Source organism: Pongo abelii, chromosome 22 (assembly GCF_028885655.2).
Source record: "Pongo abelii isolate AG06213 chromosome 22, NHGRI_mPonAbe1-v2.0_pri, whole genome shotgun sequence".
NCBI lineage: Eukaryota > Metazoa > Chordata > Mammalia > Primates > Hominidae > Pongo > Pongo abelii.
In genome coordinates this window covers 43,650,696-43,676,234 of record NC_072007.2, presented here as the reverse complement: position 1 = coordinate 43,676,234, position 25,539 = coordinate 43,650,696, and the positions used below count along the sequence as shown (strand labels likewise).

Here is a 25,539-nt window from a genome sequence, read left to right as displayed (position 1 = left end):
AGTTTAATTTTAGAGGAAAACACGTGCAACACAAATGCTTTATTTTACCAACTTATCTGTTTAAAAAGAAAAACAAATCACGTACTGTTTTCCATGCAGTTATGCTTTTAATGAAGTCAAATAAACTCTTCTTGCTCAGGGTGAATATATACTTGAACTTCATAAATAATCATTTCAGATGAATTCTCCCAGTTTCAAAGCAACTGGTCACCTGATAGCAGAGCCTGCTTACTATTCCCCGAGGGGTCTGCTCACCACACTGGCACCTCCTGCCTTTTGCTTTTCTCTCTACTGGTTCAGCCAACTCTGGGCATAAATCCCTCCCTTCATTTTCCAAAGAGATAGTGGTGACAAGATTACAGCTTTAATATGACTTCCCTGAAGGTTTACAGGTAAAGGAAGGGAATTCCTACCCAGGCAGTCACTTGTTAACGCTGCTATGCTGGGGCCATGCTTGGAATCCACAGGAATGAACTCAGGGCCTTGAAGGGCCTCCTGTCTGCTAAGGAGCCAGGCCAGCCTCTTCAGAATCCCAGTGCCCTCAGGCAAATCTCTCACCCTGGTAGATGCCCACGCATCTTGAGATCAGAGGGAGGGAGAGGCACCTCCCTGAATCAGGGGTTATGGATTCCTTCAAGCCTTCATGTCCTGGCCTGAAGTTCATTTGCTTCCCAGGAGGACTGAGGCTCATTCTCATTTTTTTTTTTTTTTTTCCCGGAGTCTCACTTTATTAGCAGGCTGGAGTGCAGTGGTGCGATCTCCGCTCACTGCAGCCTCCGCCTCCCGGATTCAAGCAATTCTTCTGCCTCAGGCTCCCGAGTAGCTGGGACTACAGGTGCGCACCACCGCACCCAGCTAATTTTTGTATTTTTAGTAGAGACGGGGTTTCACCATGTTGGCCAGGATGGTCTTGATCTCTTTACCTCATGATCTGCCCGCCTCAGCCTCCCAAAGTGCTGGGATTACAGGTGTGAGCCATGGCACCCGGCCCATTCTCATTTCTTTTAGGAGCAACCTCTCTACTCCACCCACAAGGTGAGGCCTGGCCCCAGGATTCCCCAAAAACAATCCTACCGCACCCACGCACCTGGGAGGTGCCCTCTGGAGCCAGTCCAATGGTCTCCTTCAGCATTAAGTGAGGGCATGAGTGTCTTGCTACAGACCTGGGGGCTGCTGGCCTCTCTACAGTGACAAATGCTACATCCCATACTCATACCTCCCCAAGTAGAAGCAATCACTTTTAGTAGCAGAAAAATTGAAATACCTCTCTCAAAGTAACAAAGTCAAGAGTATGCACACTTCGGCCAGGCGCAGTGGCTCATGCCTGTAATCCCAGCACTTTGGGAGGCCGAGATGGGTGGATCACGAGGTCAGGAGATCGAGACCATCCTGGCTAACATGGTGAAACCCTGTCTCTACTAAAAAAATACAAAAAAAATTAGCTAGGCGTGGTGGCGAGTGCCTGTGGTCCCAGCTACTTGGGCGGCTGACGCAGGAGAATGGCGTGAACCCAGGAAGAGGAGCTTGCAGTGAGCCGATATTGCACCACTGCACTCCAGCCTGGGCGACAGATTGAGACTCCATCTCAAAAAAAAAAAAAAAGAGTATGTACAATTTTAGGGGTTCCTGGTGATTTTCCAGAAGTGTGGACACAGATGTGTTTAAGGCATAGTCTCTCCACCTGGTCACTGTTGATGTTTTGGGCCAGATGATACTTGGGTGGGGAAAAAGGGACTGTTCTGTGCATGTACCCACTAGATGCCAGTAGCACCTACCCCCACCCTCCAGTTGTGACAACCGAAAATGTCTCCAGACAATGCGAAATTCCTCTGGGGGTAAAACTTCCACCACTGCTTTAATGCAATTAATTTGCAATCTCTCAGCTTCCATAAGTGCTTTTGCCTACAATTCATCTTCAGGGCCCATGTTTTGAGGTTAGTTTCCACCTTCCCTTCCACAATCACCCTTCCTTCACTTCATAAAGAAAAGCATGCTCCTCTCTCCCACCTTGGACTCTCACTAGGATGACCTGGGTGTGAAAATCTCTGGGGCACAAGCTAAGAGACAACTCAGTTGAGAAACAGAATGATTTCAGTGACTGGGTGACAAGCCCTTTAAGAAGGCTGACACTTATTAATATTTGCTTACAAAAATAATGTAAATAGGAACTACTCAAATTGCCTGCTGACCAATCAATCATTATACAAATTTTTGAAGGTTTTATTATGGGAAATTTTATATGTTCCTGAAATTAGAGAGAAGTATAATGAGCCACTCAGCTGAGTTCCCAACACTCAGCTTCGATTAGCAACATGAAAATCAGGATTTTAAACATTTATGGTGACTGTTATGGGGACCAAGGGAAAACTTCCTCTTCACCCTCTGAGGTTTTGCTGAAAAATCAATGGACAAAAGGCTGATTAAGGCTGGGCCTGGTGGCTCTCACCTATAATCCCAGCACTTTGGGAGGCTGAGGTGGGTGGATCGCTTAAGCCCAGGAGTTTGAGACCAGCCTGACCAACGTGGCGAAACCCTGTCTCTACTAAAAATACAAAAATTGGCCAGGTGTGGTGGGGCATGCCTATAATCCCAGCTATTTGGGAGGCTGAGGCATGAGAATCACTTGAATCTGGGAAGCGGAGGCTGCAGTGAGCCGAGATCATGCCACTGCACTCCAGCCTGGGCAACAGAGTGAGACTCCATTTCAAAAAAAAAAAAAAAAAAAAAAGGCAGATTAGAAGGATAGAAGGCATTCAAATGTATTAACATGCACACAGGAGAACCCCAGAGCGATGACCCCAACTCCCCAGTGGGGCTCAGTAGCTTCCACGCCTTCCTGAGTGGACAGACAGAATGGGGACTTGAATCATGGCAAAACAGGTATGGGAGGGGGAGAAGAGGAGGTCTGGTTAGCAAAGGTGGTCTTGTTAGAAACTTTACAGATAGCAGTGCTCAGAGAGAATAGATGATGAATGCTTTTCAGACTTTTAAAGATGTCTGACTCTCAGTTAATCTTTCCTGGATAGGACAAGGGAGGGCCTGAGAGGAAGCCTGGTTGCATCAGTGCAGATTTTCTCGACAGATGCAAATCTCCCTGACAAAAGACAGCGTTTTAGTTACTCTTGTATTTCTAGCCCTTCTGAATCACCATCTTGAACTATGTCAAGGAAATATATTTTGGGGTGAAATATTTTGGTTTTCTTCACTATGGAAAATTTCAGACTTGTACAAAAATAGAGAGACTAGGGTTATGAACCTCCCTGTGCCTGTCACCTAGTACATTAGGTTTCTGTTGCTGTGCAACAAATTCCTACAAACTTAGCAGCTTAGAACAATATCCATGGATTAGCTCACACCCTGTGGTCGGAAGTCCAGCATGGCTAGGCTTTCTGCTCAGCATATCGTAAGGTTGAAGTCAAGGTGTTGGCTGGGCTGTGTTCTCATCTGAAGGCTCTGGCGGGAGAATTCTCCTTGAAGTCTGCTCCTGTTGGCAGACTTCCATTCCTTGTGGCTGTAGGACCTAGGACCCTGTTTCCATGCTGACTGCCCACAGTGGCTGCCCCAGCTGCTACTAGCCACTCGCATCCATGTGCTGTGGCTCCCTCCATCCTAAAGCCATCAGTGGTCTGTTGAATCCCTGTGCTTTGAATTGCATCTGGGAGGAGCCAGAGGAAACTCTGCTTTTGGAGGACTCATGTGATTTAGGTCAGGCCCACCAGAATACTCTCCCCAGCTAGAGGTCAACTGTGCCATAGAACCTAGTTACAGGAGTAAAATCTATTGCCAGACAGTACTGGGGATGATACAGGGTGTTTATATCAGAGGTGGGGACCTTGGGGACCATCTCTGAATTCTACCTATCACACTCAGCTTTAAGAATTATCCATTCATGGCCAGTTTTTTTTCAACTTGTACAGGATGAATTCTCTGGGAGCAGACTCTGAGATCCAGGTTAGCTTGCAGAAGTTGAATAGGGAGTGCTCCCAGGATCAAATCTGTGCAAAGAAGAGAAGGAGCAGGGCTGGGAAGAGTGAGTTCTAGGGGATGGACCTGGGAGCTGACCCAGTGGGGCAAGCCCTGATGGAGAAGACACTGGATGTGGGCTGTCACAGACAAGGGCTCAGCACAGGCTGGTACTCCTCAGTGAGTTGCTTCTCGAAGATACTGACAGAGCCAGGCTGTCTCTTGGCAATGCTTCAGCAGGTGGGGGAATAAGGCCTTCCCTTGTGCACAGTGCATTACAGCCATTGCACTGCCCTGCATTTCTGTATCTTTCTTCCAGTGTTCCTTTGAAGTAAATTTCAAATATTATGTTACTTCATCTATAAAAATTTCAGATGCATCTTATTTAAAGCACAAGATACCATAATATTATTAGCTGGCACAAAATAAGTTAGTAATTCATATTATAAAAATTGTGGGAGGTGCAGTGGCTCAGGCCTATTGTGCTGGCACATAATCACATAATGAGATGAGGTCAGGTGTTCGAGACCAGCCTGGGCAACATAGAAAGCCCTCATCTATGTAACAAAAGAAAACAAAAAAATGTAGCTGGGCGTGGTGGCTCATGCCTGTAATCCCAGCACTCTGGGAGGCTGAGGCAGGTGGATCACCTGAGGTCAGGAGTTCAAGACCAGCCTGGCCAACATGACAAAACCCTGTCTCTATTAAAAATACAAAATTAGACAGGTGTGGTGGTGTGCACCTGTAGTCCCAGCTACCCTGGAGGCTGAGGCAGGAGAATCTCCTGAGCCTGGGAGGTGAAGTTTGCAGTGAGCTGAAATTGCACCATTGCACTCCAGCCTGGGCAACAGAGCAAGACTCTGTATCAAAAAAAAAAAAAAAAAAATTGTTGGTGTTAAAAGTTTTAATTGTCTTGACACAGGATTTTTCTCTACCACTTTGCCAAGCAGGGACCTCCATGGCTGGGGACCCACACCCCCACCCCCAACCTTGCCTGGGCTTTGCTCAGCCCCAGGCCTGCTGCTGGAGATATCCTGACCACTCAGCCCCACCTGCATTATGGCTTGTACCCAGTTCCCAAGCTCTTGTCCAAGAAGAACGAGAAGAATGAGGGTACGCTGACAATGAGAAGAATGAGGGTATGCTGATAATGAGAAGAATGAGGGTATGCTGACAATGAGAAGAATGAGGGTACGCTGACAATGAGAAGAATGAGGGTATGCTGACAATGAGAAGAATGAGGATACGCTGACAATGAGAAGAATGAGGGTATGCTGACAATGAGAAGAATGAGGGTACACTGACAATGAGAAGAATGAGAAGAATGAGGGTACGCTGACAATGAGAAGAATGAGGGTACGCTGACAATGAGAAGAATGAGGATACGCTGACAATGAGAAGAATGAGGGTACGCTGACAATGAGAAGAATGAGGGTACGCTGACAATGAGAAGAATGAGGGTACGCTGACAATGAGAAGAATGAGGGTACGCTGACAATGAGAAGAATGAGGGTACGCTGACAATGAGAAGAATGAGGGTACGCTGACAATGAGAAGAATGAGGGTACGCTGACAATGAGAAGAATGAGGGTACGCTGACAATGAGAAGAATGAGAAGAATGAGGGTACGCTGACAATGAGAAGAATGAGAATGAGGGTATGCTGACAATGAGAAGAATGAGAAGAATGAGAAGAATGAGAAGAATGAGAAGAATGAGGGTATGCTGACAATGAGAAGAATGAGAAGAATGAGGGTACGCTGACAATGAGAAGAATGAGAATGAGGGTATGCTGACAATGAGAAGAATGAGAAGAATGAGAAGAATGAGAAGAATGAGGGTATGCTGACAATGAGAAGAATGAGGGTACGCTGACAATGAGAAGAATGAGAAGAATGAGGGTACGCTGACAATGAGAAGAATGAGGGTACGCTGACAATGAGAAGAATGAGAAGAATGAGAAGAATGAGAAGAATGAGAAGAATGAGAAGAATGAGAAGAATGAGGGTATGCTGACAATGAGAAGAATGAGGGTACGCTGACAATGAGAAGAATGAGAAGAATGAGGGTACGCTGACAATGAGAAGAATGAGGGTATGCTGACAATGAGAAGAATGAGAAGAATGAGAAGAATGAGGGTACGCTGACAATGAGAGGAATGAGGGTATGCTGACAATGAGAAGAATGAGGGTACGCTGACAATGAGAAGAATGAGAAGAATGAGGGTACGCTGACAATGAGAAGAATGAGGGTACGCTGACAATGAGAAGAATGAGGATACGCTGACAATGAGAAGAATGAGAAGAATGAGGGTACGCTGACAATGAGAGGAATGAGAAGAATGAGAAGAATGAGGGTACGCTGACAATGAGAAGAATGAGAAGAATGAGAAGAATGAGGGTACGCTGACAATGAGAATAATGAGGGTACGCTGACAATGAGAAGAATGAGAAGAATGAGAAGAATGAGGATACGCTGACAATGAGAATAATGAGGGTACGCTGACAATGAGAAGAATGAGGATACGCTGACAATGAGAAGAATGAGGGTACGCTGACAATGAGAAGAATGAGAAGAATGAGGGTACGCTGACAATTCGAAGGGCGAGGATGGGCAGAGAATTTTGTTGAGCAGAACAGCTCTCAGCGGAGAGTGGACGTGGGGGTGGTGCCTCACCCCCACAGTCAGGTGGTTTCTCTCTCCAGTGTGGCTGAGTTTGGGGTCTTTATGGGCTCAGAATAGGGGAGTGCATGCTGATTGGTTTGTGAGTATGCAAAAAAGGCTAAAGCAAAGACACCACTCAAAGGTGGGCATGACAGCGTAGAGAACCAATTAGGAGGTATATATAAAACAGGTGAAGGGTGGGGATCAATCAGAGGAAAGTGCACCAAATGGGAAGACAGGTTCTCAATCCAGTCCGTGGATTTGACCTGTAGCTTGACTTTCAGGCTTTAAACTGTTTTTGGCTTGGCAGTGGGGTTTCACCAGGGACCCACTGTTATCCACCTAGGCATTTGCCTGCCTCTTGCCACTATCAGTCTCATAAATGTAACTTCCTCTCTCTTTCTCTCTCATGTGCACACACACACATACACACACACAACTGAAAACAGATAAACTTGGCTGGGTGTGGTGGCTCATGCCTGTAATCCAAACACTTTGGGAGGCTGAAGTGGGAGAATCACCTGAGGTCAGGAGTTCAAGACCAGCTGGCCAACATGGTGAAACCCTGTCTCTACTAAAATACAAAAATTAGCTGGGCATGGTGGCGGGTGCCTGTAATCCCAGCTACTTGGGAGGCTGAGGCAGGAGAATCGCTTGAACCCGGGAGGCAGAGATTTCAGTGAGCTGAGATTGTGCCACTGCACTCCAGCCTGGGCAACAGAGTGAAACTCTGTCTCAAAAAAGAAAAGAAGAGAAAAGAAAAGAAAAAAGAAAGGAAAAGAAAAGAGATAAGCTCTCCCTCTTTTTCCTTGCAATTGATTCGCTAATGAAACCGGCCCTTTTGTCATAGAGACTTGCTCATAGTCTGGAATTTGCATCTGTACAGTATCATGTAACCTGTTTCTTTGTCCCCTGTATTTTCTATAAGTTGGCAATTCGATCTAAGGCCAGGTCAGGATGGTGTTAGAAACAAGTGCTCAGTGCTGCAAAGAAAAACCAGCACTTAGACAGAAAATTTCTCAGCAAGGCCTCATTTACTTCTGCAGAAGGGTGCTGCCTGTGTCCATCTGCTTGCAAGAGCACACCGAACAAAGGAGAGAAGGGTTTTTACCCCGCATGCAGCTTCTGTTCCTGTGTCCTTTCCCCATTGGTTGGAGTTGGATCGCACAATCTAAACTAACCCAATTGGATAAGACTTAAACTTTCTCTAAATATGGTAAACGTGCAGTTAAGAGAAGGATGGGGTAGGAGTATTTGTCTGTTAAGAGTACAAGGCATGTCTGAACATGTCTGGGCATGTCAGGGCACAACCAGAGCGGGAGAGTTGTTTGCAGGCTAGAAATGAGAGAGTACAAGGAGGTTGGGCTTCTGAACAAAGAGCAAGAACTTTACACAATTAAACCCTTTGAAGAGGAATTTATCATTCCTAACAATGGGTTTTCTCAAGACTACTCCTGATCTGTCCATCAGAAGATGTATAATATTTGGCAGTTTCTGTTTTTATAATGTTAGCTGCTGGGTTTTTTCTTTTCTTTTTTTTTTTTTGAGACAGGGTCTCAATCTGTCACTCAGGCTGGAATGCAGTTGCTTGATCGTGGCTCATTGCAACCTGCACCTCCTGGGCTCAAGTGATTCTCCCACCTCAGCCTCCTGAGCAGCTGGGACTCAGGTGTGCACCACCATGCCCAGCTACTTTTTTGTATTTTTTTGTAGAGACGGTTTTTACCATGTTGCCCAGTCTGGTCTCAAACTCCTGGGCTCAAACGATCCACCTGCCTTGGCCTCCCAAAGTGTTGAGATTACAGGAGTGAGCCACCACACCCAGTCAAACTGAAAAGTATCTGAGACAGGTCTCAACTGAGAAGTTTACTTTGCCAAGGTTAAGGGCAATGCCCAGGAGACAGGTCTGTGCCTTTCTCCAAAGATGATTTTGAGGGCTTCAATATAAGGGAAAAAACAGGCTGGTGTGGAAAGAAGGAGGGTATGGTCACATTATTGAATCCACAGGTTTCAAGAGAAAAGGAGCAGGTAGGGGAATAGTCAATTTCAATTATGTATTCCTTGGATGTTCAGAAAATCGGCACTTTACAGAAGATAAGGTGAACACAGAGTAGGCTAAATATCCCCCCAAGATACTTACCTTACCTGTAGCTCTCTGCTTAGGAACAGAAGGAAAGGCAGCTTCTTGTACGACTCAGATTTCAGCTTAATTTTTTTCTTTTGGCAGAGTGAATTGGGAGTCCCAAGTTTTTATTTTCCTTTCATATCATGCTCAGCAACTAGACAGAGATAATTTTTGATAAACGTTCACTAAATAGCTTTTGACCTATAAATCAGAAAGAATCCAAAGACTCGAGTGGAGGTGACATTTTGGGATTCCTTCCAAGCCCATCACAAAGCCTCACCCCAAAACATGGAAAACAGGAGCAGCAGAGGCACTAGGTCCTGTCTCCATGTGGCAAGAATGCATGTTTCAATCTGTGACACCTGCAGGCATTGAAGGAAGAGGGAAGAAGCTCCATCTAGTTCATTAAGAGATGTATCTCCAGGCGGGGCGTGGTGGCTCATGCCTGTAATCCCAGCACTTTGGGAGGCTGAGGCAGGCAGATCACTTAAGGCCAGGAGTTCGAGACCAGCCTGGCCAATATGGTGAAACCCTGTCTCTACTAAAAATCCAAAAAATTAGCTGGGCATGGTGGCATGCACCTGTAATCCCACTTGCTCGAGAGGCTGAGGCAGAAGAATCGCACGAACCCAGGAGGCAGAGGTTGCAGCAAGCTGAGATAGCACCACTGTACTCCAGCCCTGGGTGACAGAGCGAGACTCTGTCTCAAAATAAATAAATAAGTAAATAAAAGAGATGCATTTCCAGTGAAATCGGACTTTTTATGCTGAAAAATTATTTATCAAAGGTTATGAAATATTTGTTTTGATCAATTGTATACTAATAATTGCAATAATAATCCAGAAAAGCTATTTTTCTTTCTTTTTTTTTTTTTGAGATGGAGTCTCACTCTGTCCCCCAGGCTAGAGTGCAGTGGCTTGATCTTGGCTCACTGCAACCTCTGTCGCCAGGGTTCAAGTGATTCTTCTGCCTCAGCCTCCCGAGTAGCTGGGATTACAGGCTCCTGCCACTGTGCCCAGCTAATTTTTGTATTTTTAGTAGAGACAGGGTTTCACCATTTGGCCAGGCTGGTCTTGAACTACTGACCTCGTGATCCACCCGCCTCGGCCTCCCAAAGTGCTGGGATTACAGGCATGAGCCACCATACCTGACCAGATTTTTTTCTTTTTAACATTCAGAGACTATGATCATATAAAAAGAAATATATCAATTTATATAATTTTTTGTTGCAAAGATACATGATAGATGATCAATAAATCTACTGCATGAAGATAAACTTTTGTGGGAATAAGAATATGAATTCAAGGAGGAAAGGAAATGATGTAAAGTTTCAGAACCTATAAAGAAGAGTTTCTGGAGTTTCTTTTTAAAAAAAATTTTTTTAAAATTTTTCTGAGACAGGGTCTTGCTCTCTTGCCCAGGCTGGAGTGCAGTGGCACAATCTTGGCTCACTATACCTTCACCTCCAGGGCTCAAGAGATGCTCCTACCTCAGCTTCCCAAGTAGCTAGAATTGCAGGCACACACCAGCACACCTGGCTAATTCTGTTCATTTTCTTGTAGAGACAAGGTCGTCTCACTATGTTGCCCGGGATGGTTTTGAACTCTTGGACTCAAGCAATCCTCTCACCTTGGCCTGCCAAAGTGCTGGGATTATAGGAGTGAGCCACCATGTCCGGCCGAGTTGCTTTAATTTCAAAGTAGACAATGATGGGTATCAAATTGCTTTGATACGAGATTCCATTGAATGCATTTATAAGAGCGATAAAGCAAGTTTATTTTAAAATGTGAATATTTACAACCTACTGTAAAGTATTCCTTTTGCAACTATTTAAACGTGTCAGGAAATATTTTAGATGTTAATTAAAACATGAAGAAGTAAATTGATTTATAAAATTCTCTTGGGGGTAAACAAGCAGAAATTAAGACATGAAATGTTTAAAGTTTACCTCCATCCAATCTCCCTGCCCTACTTCTCAGTCTAAACCTTGGCGTTCACATTTCTTCACTCATGTAGAGCAATGAGGAAGTACTTGCCTTACGTTGACATCAACACAAGCCTACGTGATTAGCTGCACACTCACGACAGAGTCTCACTCTGTTGCCCAGGCTGGAGTACAGTGGTGCACTCCCAGCTCACTGCAACCTCTGCCTCCCGGGTTCAAGAGATTCTCCTGCCTCAGCCTCCCTAGTACCTGGGATTATAGGTGTGTGTCACCATGCCCCGCTAATTTTTGCATTTTTAGTAGAGATGGGGTTTCATCATGTTGGCCAGGCTGATCTCGAACTCCTGGCCTCAAGTGATTCACCCACCTCAGCCTCCCAAATTGCTGGGATTACAAGCGTGAGCCGCCACGCCCAGTCTGCACACTCACTTTGAAAAAGGATTTGTATAGCTTGTAATAAGACGTTACTATACTTGTATTCTGGGCAGATAAAATAATGGCAGAGAGCAGACTTCCTTTAGAGAAAGGAGGAAATAATGTATCAGAAACCAAGGATGAATCACTTACTGTTAAGTCTGCCCTAATTAAAAATAAATAAATAAAATAGTGACCTTTTTAAAACTGGGTGTGGTGGTGCACACCTATAGTCCCAGCTACTCCAGATGCTGAGGCGGAAGGATCGCTTGAGCTAGAAGATTGAGGCCAGTGTGGACAACAGAGTGAAACCCTGTCTCTTAAAAAAAAAAAAAAAAAATTACTATCTTAACCATTTTACATGTACAATTCAGTAGTGTTACCTATTTTCAGAACTTTTTCATCTTGCAAAACTGAAACTTTATAGCCACTAAACAACTCTCCATTTTCCCCTTCCTTGAGCCGCCAGCAATCACCGGTCTAATTTGTCTCTATAAATTAGATTGCTTTAGAAACCTCATATAAGTAGAATCACATGGTATTTATATTTTTGTTGCTGGCCTATTTCACATAGCATACATAACGTCCTCAAGCTTCACCTACGTTGTAGCACATGACAGAATTTCCTTTTTTTTTTTTTTTTTTTGAGATGGAGTCTCCCTCTGTCGCCCAGGCTGGAGTGCAGTGGTGCGATCTCGGCTCACTGCAAGCTCCACCTCCCGGGTTCACACCATTCTCCTGCCTCAGCCTCCCGAGTAGCTGGGACTACAAGCACCCACCACCACGCCTGGCTAATTTTTTGTATTTTTAGTAGAGACGGGGTTTCACTGTGTTAGCCAGGATGGTCTCGATCTCTTGACCTCGTGATCAGCCCGCCTCGGCCTCCCAAAGTGCTGGGATTACAGGCATGAGCCACTGTGCCCGGCCTCAGAATTTCCTTCTTTTTAAAGGCTGAATAATATTCCGTGGCATGTGAACACCACATTTTATCTGCTAATCTATCAAAGAAAATATTTTGCAAATAATTTTTCCAATTCCAAAGGTTGTCTTTTCCATTGATTATTTCCTTTTACATGCAGAAGTGTTTAAGTTTGATGTAGTCCCATTTGTCTAGTTTTGTTTTTGTTGTCTGTGCTTTTGGTGTCACAGCCAATAAATCACTGCCAAGTCCAAAATCATGAAGATTTCCCCTATGTTTTTTGAGGGGAAAAATCTCAAACCGTTTTTCCTCTGCTCTCATGCCACAACAATCAACACAGAAGACTTCTGTGACCAAATGTATAGTGATTTCTCCCCATTAACAAGAAGGCAATCAGTTCTGCAGCAGACACTGTTTGGGTATCCTCCTATTTAATTCTGACACTGTCTACCAAGAGATTGCATCAGATCCTGATACAAGACCTAAACAAAATTTATTTAGGCAGTTAGTGAGGATAAGAGAGTCCTCAGTAAGGCTGAGCACTTTTTTTTTTTTTTTTTTTAATAAAAAGAAGCCCCAAATCATTTCTTTTCTAACAAAAAGGGCCTGAAAAATCAAGCTTCAAACACAGATAAGCAAACTGGAAGCTTGCATAGGCAAATGCCAGCAGCTGTGCCAATAGGAAAGGGATACTTGGAAGTCAGGTATATTCAATATGGAAGTTCCCTTTTCCCTTTTCTTTGTTGCCGCCACATGTGCAGTAAAAAAGCAGGCAACATGGCCTGGGCTAGGTAGAGGCTCCATTTGCATAACAACAGATGAGGGTGGGATGGTCAGCCTCTTCCTGTGCTATGTAAACGGCACACCTGGTCCAACCAATCCTCTGTGCCCTACGTAAATAAGACACCGCTTCCTCAAGCTCATCTATAAAAGCAACCGCATCTCACTGTAAACCCGGAAACCTGTTTGGGACCCCTTCCTCTGCACAGGGAAGGTCTCTTCTTTCTTTTGCCTGCTAAACTTCCGCTCTTAAACCCACTCCTTATGTGTCCCCATCCTCGATTTCCTTGGCATGGGGCAACAAACCTCACGTATTACCCCAGACAAACCATGCTGCTTCAATCCCACAGGTTGAGAGCTCATTCCCACAAGACTGCCCCCTTATTTCCGATGCCCATTGCAAGCCCCAGGTTTTACCTGTGCTGACTGAACGACTATAAATTGAGGGCCCCATGGCCCCCTCGTGTTCAACTGATTTGCTAGATTGCCTAACAGAACTAGAGGAAACACTAACTTATGTTTACCGGTTTATTATGAAGGCTATTACAAAGGATACAGATGAAGAGATGCATAGGATAAGGTATGTGAGAAGGACTGCAGAGATTCTATACCCTTCCCAGCAGCCTCTGCATGTTTAGCTATCAGGAAGCTCTCTACTAAAAATAGAAAAATTAGTTGGACGTGGTGGCAGGCGCCTGTAATCCCAGCTATTCAGCAGGCTGAGGCAGGAGAATTGCTTGAACCTGGGAGGTAAAAGTTGGGGTGAGCCAAGATCGCCCCACCGCACTCCAGCCTGGGTGACAAGAGCAAAACTCTGTCTCAAAAAAAAAAAAAAAAAAAAAATTGTAGTGACACAAAACACCGTCTCCACACTCCACCCTAGTTATAACCTCCAGCTGGTACCCTGAATGGTCTGGCCTCTCCCTGGGGGCGGATATGGCAGGAGACACTAAAGTATTAATTATTTTTTTTGATCATGGCTCTGTTCTGCGCCATCTTCAACAGGTGAGACTAAGGAGGGAATCACAGCTAGAGTCATCTCAGACAGGTCAGTAGGGGGCGCAGTGCAGTGATCATTCCCAGGGGCCAAGGCTGTCTCCTTGCAGGTTCATCTCAGCTCTGCAGCAATGCCTACTTCTTCCCATCCGCTCCAAGGCTGGTACTAGGGATGTGGAGCTCCTTTTCAACAACTCGCTTATTACAAAGTCCTGCTCATTAAAAGGCGAAGGTGGTAGTGGTAGAGGACGCGGTGGGCTAAGTATTTGCTCAACTGCTCTATCTTGCTTTGTAACTACCAAACCATTTCTGGGTGAGATCATGGGGACACCAGATCCTTCACATCCTTTCCTCATTTGCTCAAGACGAGATAATCACAAACAGAACTTTAAGAAACCACCTGTATAAACATACTTGGAGTATCTTCTGGGAATCGAATTATTGAATAGTAACCGATTGTCAGCCTGAACAGGGTGACTTGTTGCTCCCTAGTGGTAAATCCAATCAGTGTCTGCACCGTCAACGTCCCCGCTCAATCACTGTTAAACACTTAGGTAACCAAGTGTCAGCCACAAAGTTAAAAAACAGTCCTTGTTTTCATGGAGCTTGCCAAATAAATATAAGCAAATGGTATAAAATCCCTTCCCTAGGGAGCACGCTAGACACACCCGCAGGTACAGACACAGATGGGGCATGATGACTTCTACACATGTATGCAGTGAAGGTCTTTCAGGGAGATTTCAGAGTGGATGATGTACTTTTATACTACAACATTTAGAATCATCTCTTTCTCTAAGTACAATTCCATAATATTAAAAGTATTATAAAATTTGGGAATAGACAACAGAGTCAAGTACACAAAAAGCCTATTACATATTTAAGGACTATGTTTAGAAAAAAGGGTCCTTTTACTGGAAAGATAGGAAAATAGGTTTTTCTTCTTAACTTTGATGTATCCAGAAAATCTGGGAGGGAGGCTCAAGGGTGGTGGGTCACTGTGAGAAGTAATGTTTAATTTAATCCAGCTATTGAGTGGTAAAATTTTCCAACTTCCTCCCTTTTCCCAAGACCTTAAAAAAAAAAAAAAAAAAAAACAACAGAATATCTTCTCTGCCAACATTTTTTTTTTTTCTTTTGAGATGGAGTCTCGCTCTGTCGCCCAGCCTGGAGTGCAGTGGTGCGATCTTAGCTCACTGTAACCTCCACCTCCCGGGTTCAAGCGATTCTCCTGCCTCAGCCTCCCCAGTAGCTGGGATTACAGGCACATGCCACCATGCCCGGCTAATTTTTGTATTTTTAGTAGAGACGGGGTTTCATCATGTTGGCCAGGTTGGAACTGCCAACATTTTCTTCATCCTCATCATTAATCACTTCTTCACCCACAAAATGTCCTTTGCTAGAACATGAGTTCCAAGTGGAGACAGATCACAGAAACGGGAGGAAAACTCAGAAATCCTCTGTTATGAGACGCTATCGAATTCCCCTCTTGCCTTTGTTCCCCTCAGCTAAAGAAAAAGAATGCTATTTTTCCATCAGTATCACACCACAAATATCCACCTATATTTATGTTGCCCTCAAGAGTTGTAATTCTATTATCATCCTACTCAAGAAAAAAGATAGTGAGAAACAACTGGAAGTTACTGGTATTTTGTCATTACTAAGTAATAGGGCATTTCTTGGGCATTAGGGATGATTTACTTATTATTTGTGTCCTTGTCCACTGTAAAAAAGGGAAGCTTAAAAACACAAGTGTGTGTTCAGGTTCCCAGCCTGAATACAAATTGTATTCAATTTCCGAGTGAAATGTGTCCAGACAGCTGGAGACATCTACTTATCTGTGAGACTGAAGAGCCTCCTTGGAACGAACTAATCCTGAAAGAAGAAATACTTGTGAAGGGCAAACAGTTTAGTTCAAGAAAGCAAGGCTATGCAATACCACAGCAAACTTTCATTCAATGAAGACTGTGCTCCAGCCACGTCTTAAGAGCGGGAAGGGCCAGGCGTGGTGGCTCACGCCTGTAATCCCAGCACTTTGGGAGGCCGAGGCGGGCGGATCACGAGGTCAGGAGATCGAGACCATCCCGGCTAACACGGTGAAACCCCGTCTCTACTAAAAATGCAAAAAATTAGCCGGGCGCAGTGGCGGGCACCTGTAGTCCCAGCTACTCGGGAGGCTGAGGCAGGAGAATGGCGTGAACCCGGGAGATGGAGCTTGCAGTGAGCCGAGATGGCACCACTGCACTTCAGCCTAGGCAACAGAGCGAGACTCCATCTCAAAAAAAAAAAAAAAAAGCGGGAAGAAAAAGCAGCAAACGGGCTCTATCTCCACAGGCTCTGGGGACAGTGACGGCTGCAGTGGCTCCTTCAGGATGCTCAACCCTGGGCTCTGCAACACCAAGCAGAGGCCTCAGACCTTCCATGATCAATACCTTTTAAAGGCATCAGCTGCAGCATCTCTGTTGCATACAAATTCACTAAGTACAAAAGAACCCCTAGACTTTTGGGCCCATTGCTTATTATATAAAATTGTTTCCAGCAGTTGGGTTTAAGACAAAACACAAGTTAAATAAAATGTACAAGTTTGTTCCATAGGAACACTGAAAAAAAGGTTATGTCCTTCTACAATTCAGTAAAACAAACACTGCCACAAACACCCTCAGGTTCACAGTTTAGATTTCATTCATTCAATAATGATTTTCTAAGTACCTTCATTACTGGGGATGCAGTAATGAATAATAAAGTCCCTGTTCTCTCGGAGCCTCTGTTCTAGCAGTGGGGCAGGGGAGACAGACAGTAAACAAAATAAATCAATAAACGTTAGGTAGTCACATGGTTACTGGGTAGGGAAAGGAAAGCTTCTGCACACCCAAACCCCTTAAGAGCAATTTGAGGCTGCTGCAAGTATCACAGCCTCTTTTAGGGGAAGATACAAACTCTATAAGTTTTTTATATATATATATATGGGGTCTGGCCATGTTACCCAGGTTGGTTGGTCTTGAACTCCTGGCCTGAAGTGATCCTCCTGTCTTGGCCTCCCAAAAGTGCTGAGATTATAGGCATGAGCCACTGTGCCTAGCCCTAATTTATATTTTTAAAAGTAACTTTTTTATAAGTTGCAAATTTCTGGTCAGACTCTTAAAAGTTCATAATTCTAGGGAGCTGTTCTAATTTTTAGTTACAAGCTATATGAATAAGTACTTTTAAGTCCACACTAAAGGAATAAGACCCACATCACGTGGTACATGTGCAGGTACGTATATGAATATATGTTTACAGGCTCATGTCAGAAGTTACACAGGTACATATTATATATAATGTTAATCTCTATTATATATTAATATAAAATTATTTCTGGCTCTAATGATACAAATCTTTCATATAAATTCTTAGATTATATCTGGTCTCTCCAAGAACTATCAATATGCTAATTTTGAGGCAGTTAATTGGTACCCCCACGTGCATGGTATTTCTAAGTAAACTTCTGTTCAGAAAAAAACACTTGTCACTTACAGCTAAGCATATGCTGATAAAGCAACATGTAGGACATAATGCAGAGTGGAATGCAACTGCCTTTTCATGTCTAGAAGACAAGGTAAAAACGAGGTTTTTTGTTGTTGTTTTTTGCTGCTGGTGCTGTGCTTGTTCACTGAAAACCACCGATGGTCTCAAAACGTGAAGCCTTGTGCTCCAACTTCCTAGAGACCTAACAATTTCACTGGTGTCTTTTAATGTTAATGTCTGTATTTTCCCTTTTCCACATCCTACAAGGGCATTGCTCCTTTTTAGGCTATCCAGTCTGAAGCACGTTTTCCCAGTGGTGAACACAGGGCTAGAGGTCCTGGACAGCATGACTGAGTTGCAGTAGTCTGAAAAGCATTGGTGGCAGGCAGTCACGATATGCTCCCATCGCCTCTTCAAAGATGCAGACGTCCAAAGTGACAAGGCTTTTCCAAAGGCCAGGCCAGCCGTGCATGGTGGCTCACACCTGTAATCCCAGCACTTTGGGAGGCCGAGGCGGGTGGAGCATGAGGTCAGGAGTCCAAGACCAGCCTGACCAACATGGTGAAACCCCATCGCTACTAAAAATACAAATACAAAAATTAGTGGGGTGTGGTGGCAGGCACCTGTAATCCCAGCTACTCTGAAGGCTGAGGCAGAGAACTGCTTGAACCCGGGAGGCGGAGGTTGCAGTGAGCCGAGATCAAGCCACTACACTCCAGCCTGGGCAACAGAATGAGACTGTCTCAAAAAAAAAAAAAACAGCCTCTGGTCAGAAAGATGAAAATGTGTCACTGTGGGGTTCTCTGGCAGAGAGTGGGTCTCAGAGGAGATTCCTGGGTCTCCTCAATGGCCCACCACGCTCTGCTTGAAGCACTCCAGAAGCCAGGCGGCAGGTCCGGGGACATGCACGGTGTGGCCTGCAGACACGTGTGCCAGGATGTGCTGAGCATCACAGCCCTCCCAAGGGCAGCTGCCTTCAACCTTTTCTTCCACCAGATCATGTTTTTTCAGCAGAAATGACTACTTAAATCAGACTGGCCTTAGCAATGGCCGCTCCCCAGCACATTCTAACTTTGTCTCTTTTCTTTCACTGGTCCCTGCTGGAACGGTGCTGTGAGAACACTGCCCTAGAGGCCACCAGAATTCCCAGACTTCCTGCCTATTAAGGATATCCATGGGTAATCCCCAGTAGCAAGTAATTTAAAAATAAGTTGTAGGTGCCTTTGGAAAGCATTATGTAATTTCTTAAATTAGGTTTTTCTTCCTAGTTACATTTTTTCCCTCAGTTCAATGATTTGTATTTTAACGCCAAGCAGGCTGAGCAGAAGGGGTATCTGAATACTGCTAGACAGTGCAGAGAAGCCAGCCTGGCATTCAAAGTGACAGAGACCACCCATAACAACAGAATGGGTTAATCATTGAGAGCTGATTACGTGCTCAGGCTCTCAGTGGAACATTATTCTTCCTCTTGCACCAAAGCCAGCGACTTCTTTCCTATGGAAGCATTCTTCTTCTGTGCTCGTCTCCTATCATTGCCATTTTCTGGTCCCAAGACTTCTTGCATACACTATCTTCTGGCATGGCATGTATATGAAAACTTGTACACACTCTCAGATCTTAAAATACAACAATTATTTCTCTAATTAGATAGTTACCTATTTTCTATTACTTCAGTGACTGCAAATTCCAGCCAGAAGCTACTGTTCTAATAAGTTTTGAATCAGAAGTCTTAATGCATAGGAAAAGATGGCCTGGCTTTAATCCTAAACCATGTAAGGGGAGATACTGTGATGTGGAAGCCAATGTTCTCGGGATAAATGAACAGAAGTCCCTCAACATTTTAAGGGATCATCTTTCTGGCATTTGCAGCTGTTTTCTAGGGTAAGCTACTTTCCAGAAAACCAAGTGATAACGTGTTCAGACTTTCCTAAATAAATTTCCTAAGGGCCTAACCTCAGTGTTAAAAGAAAAGACCAAATATTTGAAATATCTCCCGCGGAAGAATGAAACAGAATGTTAGGAATGGCGAACAGACAGGTGTGGCACATGCAGTAGCCAGCAGCATCAGTGATAGACAGGAACACAGACATCATCCTTAGCCACGGTGCAGAGCTAGCATAGCTGCACTTAGGCTCACAGGAGGAAGATGGGTGGGCATTGTTTTGATCTGACTCATCTCATCCAATGCAAGTCCGATGACAGGCTTTTTCAAGATTTTACACATGGAAAAGAATGTAGGAAACGTTTGTCTCAACTCTTTTAATTTCTTTTCTTCTTTTTTTTTTTTTAAAGAGTCTCACGCTGTTGCCAGGCTGGAGTGCAGTGGCGCGATCTCGGCTCACTGCACCCTCCGCCTCCTGGGTTCAAGTGATTCTCCTGCCTCAGCCTCCCGAGTAGCTGAGACTACAGGCGCCCGCCACCACGCCCAGCTAATTTTTGTATTTTTAGTAAAGACGGGGTTTCACCATGTTGGCCAGGATGGTCTCGATCTCTTGACCTCGTGATCTGCCTGCCTCGGCCTCCCAAAGTGCTGGGATTACAGGCGTGAGCCACCACGCCTGTATTTTTAGGACCTATCATCTGAAGATGTTTTTTCTTCCCCCAAACAGGGAAATGTCCTCTTTGTAGTTACTGACAGGAAGGCAAGGAGCTCAGGCTCTCAGTGTAACTCCTGCAGAAAAACCTTATACTTGACACAGTTCATTTCTGGTCATACGAAGTCCTGCTGTAGTTCTTCACTTGTTTTACTTTCACTTTCATCTTCATTAGAATAATTTCCTGAATCTTGGCTAGTTTGGGAACCGTATTTTTTATGATCTTCATCAGTTTGATTAGTTTCTTCTACTGTAGCAATTGTGCTTATATTTTCAATTATAAAACATTTTTCGATTTGTTCCTCAGAAGTTGAAAGCAGAAGATTCTTCAATGACTGTTCAGAGAAATACTAATTTAAAAAAAGGGAAAGAGTAGAAATCAATTATTTAAAATAATAAAAATTTCTTTTCTAGTTATAATAGCTTTAGTTTCTTACGTCCATTACTGAGAAAACCTATCTTCTGGCACGCATATTAAAAAGTTGCCTAAGAACATACTAATTGCCTTATAATGTTTAAAAGCATCATTAGTGAGGTCACTCGTATCTTAGTACCTTTTGTGGTGAGTCTTTGAAGAGTACCTAAGAAAGGTACACTGTGCCATCGGGATAGGTGGGGAAGAACATGGGAAAGGACAGGAGCGGGCGGGCTCTGGGATCATGACTTTTTTTTTTGAAATAATAAAAATGTTTGTATCCAACCCATATATATCCAGAAGAAGCACAACTGAGAAATTATTAGCTATTGTAACTAGTTTTTAAGTCTATTTTAAATAATAGCTATGAATATTAGAGTACACAGGAATGACATTTAAAAACTCGGGTATAATAGTAAAATTGTTAATATTTATGGAGCATTTTTAGAGTGGTAAGGCTCTTACGGTTTATCTCCTTTGCTCCTCACACCTCTACGGGGTGGTTTACAGCCAAGGGTACTTGCTTACCTGCCCTTAGTGACTTGCTCAAATTCATAAAACCCACCCTAGATGAGCACATGGTTTCCCAGGAACAGATTCTATGCTTAGGCCTTCACCATTCAGTGCTTTCATTTAATATGCTAACTTCATAGACGTGCCAAACAAAAAACTGTGATGTGTCATAAAAAAAAAGTCTCATGTTTTTAGTTATTTTGTTTTGTGTGATTTCATCCACAGAATATACTTTCTACACTGATAGAATATTTCAGTCTTCTGGATATATACAGATGCTCCTAACTTACAGTGGAATTATGTTCTGACAACCGCATCACAAATTGAAACAGCATAAGCTGGGGACTGTCTGTACTGAGAAGAATCACATTACAGACTTTATTTACTTATTTAGAGACAGAGTCTTGCTCTGTCACCCAGGCTGGAGTGCAGTGGCACGACCTTGGCTCACTGCAACCTCCACCTCCCAGGTTCAAGCGATCCTCCTACCTCAGCCTCCCGAGTAGCTGGGATTACAGGCATGTGCCACACCACGCCCGGCTAATTTTATGTTTTTAGTAGAGACAGGGTTTCTCCATGTTGGCCAGGCTGGTCTCAAACTCCTGACCTCAAGTGACCCACCTGCCTCAGCCTCCCAAAGTGCTGGGATTACAGGCGTGAGCCACCACGCTTGGCCAAGAATCACAGGCTTTAAACGGTAAAACAAATGCCACAGTGAATCTAGGAATTGCCAGAAAAATACAAAATTAAGGACAATCATTACTACCTCATGCTATGTTATTACATTAAGTTACTGTTTTAAAGTTAATTGACTAAAGCTTTGAAGAAAATACCCAAATCAGTCTCTATTATTTTCTGGATATCAAGAAAACCTATATATATCCTGTTGAAATCAAACATATTTTCTGTTCATTTCCTAGCTGTTGACAAAAAATTAAAAAAGTAACATACCTCATCTATATTGGAAGAAGGTTTAAGTGATGGAAAGAAGACATAATTAATGCATCTCAAGAAGACTTTCGCAGCATAAATGACAAACGGGAGAGCAAATAATGCAATACAAATTCCAACTATAAGCCAAATTTTAGAGGTATTTCCTAAAAAGATATACGTGATATTTAGCATATATTTTGACATACAAATGCCTTAACAGTGCTGACAGCTGTGTGAAAGACTAGCCACATGAAAGGAAATATAAAATCTATTAAATAATACTCTTAAAAATATTTCTGGTAGCACTGAGTCCATAGCAACCGTAGGCAATGACATTTACATTTAAAGATTGGTGTGGGAACTGAAGTAAGAGATCCTCAGGGAGAAATACAATATTGACATAAAGGCCAAACATGCAAGTATCCTTCAGCACTTTTACACCATACAACTAGCAAAATTTAATAGATATTCTGTGACTAAGCCTCTGCTGTTCAACACTAGAAATTGTCAAATAGAAAATGAGACTAAACCAATTCCCACATTAAGAAAACTCACAATTGAACTAAGTGATTTCTACGTGATAATTATGTTAAGGATTATATTTTAAAAATTTAAAACTAATAGTCTTATTAAATGTTAAAGAGCAATAAATTAAGGGAATTAATTATAGGGATACTGGATGAAACATAAAGCATCCAACAACACCGACTTGAGAGTTAAGCATTACAAATATTTTCTAAAAAGTCTACTTTTGATTCATGTAGTTCATGAAGAAAACATTGTTCCTATATATTTTTTGCAGTAAAGAGAAAATGTTTTACAATTTTCAATGTACAGTATAGAATTACTTTTATTATGTCTAGTTAAATTTTTTAAAAAGACAGTAGAAGATTCTGACCTGGTTTTGTTTTCTCACACACAACGTCACTAAAAACACTGCTTTTATTCAGCTTTTCATCCATGGTGTGTGCTCTGGCTTTCACACAATATACAGTCAGTGGTTTCAAATTAGGAACAGTAACATCAGTTTTTTTCTCGATAATTTTTCTCTAGAAAATATAATTAAATCATTGATAAAATTTAGTTACCTCATGAAATCAGGGAATATGTACTTTCTCAATTCTTTTATGTTCAGTCTAACATTGGCCTCTCCCACGTAGTTGGTATGTATTTTTTGTTTTGTTTTGTTTTGTTTTTTTGAGACAGTCTCGCTCTGTCACCCAGGCTAGAGTGCAGTGGTGCAATCTGGGCTCACTGCAACCTCTGCCTCCTGGGTTCAAGCGATTCTCCTGCCTCACCCTCCTGAGCAGTTGGGATTACAGGTGCAGATGCCACCACGCCTAATTTTTTTTTTTTTGGTAGAGATGGGGTTTCACCATGTTGTTCAGGCTGGTCTTGAACTCCTGGCCTCAAGTGATCCACCCACCTCGGCTTACCAAGTACTGGGATTACAGAGTATATGTGTAAGAAATATAAATTTGTTTTAGATACACCACTATAACCAAATCAGAAAGTTAAAAATGCTGCTGCCAAAAAAGCATATGATCTATTCCTAAGAGAATTCTAATTGATTTACAAGTACATGCCAAGTCTGGGGTAACTGCCATTGTATTACCTCTGATTAGTGACAGAATGGTTAAGAGTAGGGGTTTTGGCCTCAAACTGCCTTATTAAGAGGTATCACTTACAGCTGTGTGGTCTTGCAAGCATTATTTAATTTCTCTCTACCTGATTCCCTGATCTATAAAATCGGGACAGTTATTGCTTCTATCTGTATTAGTCAGCTATCGCCAGAATAATGTCTAACAAGCTGGTGGCTCACACCTGTAATCCCAGCACTCTGGGAGGCCAAGCAGGAGGATCACTGGAGCCCAGGAGTTCAAGACGAGCTTGGGCAACATAGCTAGACTCTGTCTATACAAGAAATTTCAAAAAAATTAGCCAGGCATGGTGGTGTGAGCCTGTAGTCTCTGTTACTTGGGAGGCCGAGGAAATCCCTATTTCCAAAACAATAACCACCACCACCACCAAAAAAGCCTGGGCAACATGGTGAAACTCCATCTCTAGCAAAAATACAAAAAATTAGCTGGGCATGGTGGCATGTGCCTGTTGTCCCAGCTACTTGGGAAGCTGAGGTGGGAGGATCACTTAAGCCCAGGAAGTCGAGGCTGCACTGAGCTGACATCACATGGGTGCACTCCAGCCTGGGCAACAGAATGAGAACCTGTCTCAAAAAAACAAAAACAAACAAACAAACAAAAAAATATATATATATAGATAACAGAACTGCCTTAACATTCAGTGGCTCACAACACGATTATGTAGTTTCTCACTCGCAAGTCTACAGACTGGCTGGGCAGCTCCCATGGCGGCTGTGCATGGGGTTTAGGTCAGCTCCAGCAGCCTCTAATCCTCCTTGGACCAGAGACTATGTGGAATACGTTTTCTTCCTGGCAAACAGGAGCAGTGCAAGAGCCAAGCCAAACCCTGCAAGCACACTTAAGGCCTCTGTTCTCAGCACATCTACTTGGGCTCCAGCATCTACAGTCTGGTGACGCAGGGATGAAGTCACCATCCCAAGTATTTGCCAAACAGCAATTTAACCAATCACATCATCCGGCAGGGTTGTTTTGAAGAATGACTGAGACAATTCATGTGCAATACTTAGCATAGTACCTTACATATAAGTATTCAATAAGAATTTCTATAGTAACAATTATTGATATATTATCCAATATAGACTAAGATGGCAACTACAATTTATTGAATCTCTACTACTTGTCCAGCAATGTGCTAGGTATTTTCATATTTGTTACTTCCTTTTAAACCTTATAAACATCCTTTTGAAAAATTTAGTTGTTATGATTACCACCACTTCAGAGAAGAGGAAGCAAAGTCTCCAAGAGGTAAAGCACCCTGCATACGTAAGGTTACACAATTTAGCAGTGTGAGATAGAAATTTAGGTTTGTCTGATCTACAGACATCTGAAAACTGACCATAATTCTCAATGGGCTACATTAAGCTATGGTTACAGGGTTGTCAGACAGTTAAAAAGGGAAGCAGCCAAATCAATGGAATTTGCTCAGATTTCCAATAGAAAATGAAGTGAAGTTAAAGAATTTACCAGCCTGACTGGACAGGAGTTTTAAAGGTCGATTCTTGACTACAATTCAATGAGGGGGAAGTGATCTGGGAAACATGTATATTATCTGATGGTATATATTATCTTTGTCAGTGGTATCTGGATTTTAGGGTTTAGACCAGTGTTTGTCAACCCTTTTTTCATTACCTCCCCAACTAAACAACTTTTTGGGCAATTTTTTTCCTAATCCTTCCCCAATCATAAAATTAAATACTAAGGAATAAGATTTTGTTGGGCAAAGCTGAACTTTGGAAGAATGTTTTCCAATGGTTTTGGAGGAAAACAAACTGTACTACATAAATTCTTTTGTCCCATAAGAACCAATTTTTGTCTCCTTGGAGGAGCCACCAGGGACATTTGACAATATCTGAAGATGTTTTTGGTTGTCACAACTAGGAAGGAACACTACTGGCATCTAGTAGGCAGAAACCAGAATGCTGCCAAGCATCTTGCACTGCACAGGACAGCCCCCTCCCAAGGAACTATCCAGCCCAAATGTCAATAGTGCTGAGAATCCCAGGTTTAGATGAATACACGGGAATCATGTTAAAAATGCAAATTCCTGAGTTCCATCCCCAGAGATAATGATTCAATAACAACAGGCTCAGGAATCTGTATTTTAAAAGCAAACTGGG

At 43.1% G+C, this 25,539-nt stretch overlaps 1 protein-coding gene across 2 annotated transcripts in view; it reads right to left on the bottom strand.

Moving 5' to 3' along the window:
- Positions 1–16,461: 16,461 nt before the first annotated feature.
- IFNAR1 (interferon alpha and beta receptor subunit 1) overlaps positions 16,462–25,539 on the bottom strand; it is a 33,212-nt gene continuing 24,134 nt past the window's right edge. The window contains exons 9-11 of one of the 2 annotated variants that reach the window (XM_024239434.3): positions 22,660–22,810; positions 21,780–21,925; positions 16,462–20,250 (exon numbers count right to left, since the gene is read on the bottom strand). In XM_024239434.3, coding sequence (XP_024095202.1) covers positions 20,017–20,250; positions 21,780–21,925; positions 22,660–22,810 — 531 coding nt within the window. In that variant the 3' untranslated portion in view covers positions 16,462–20,016. The remainder of the gene's footprint in view (positions 20,251–21,779; positions 21,926–22,659; positions 22,811–25,539) is intronic. The other variant, XM_054542775.2, reaches the window with a different exon arrangement.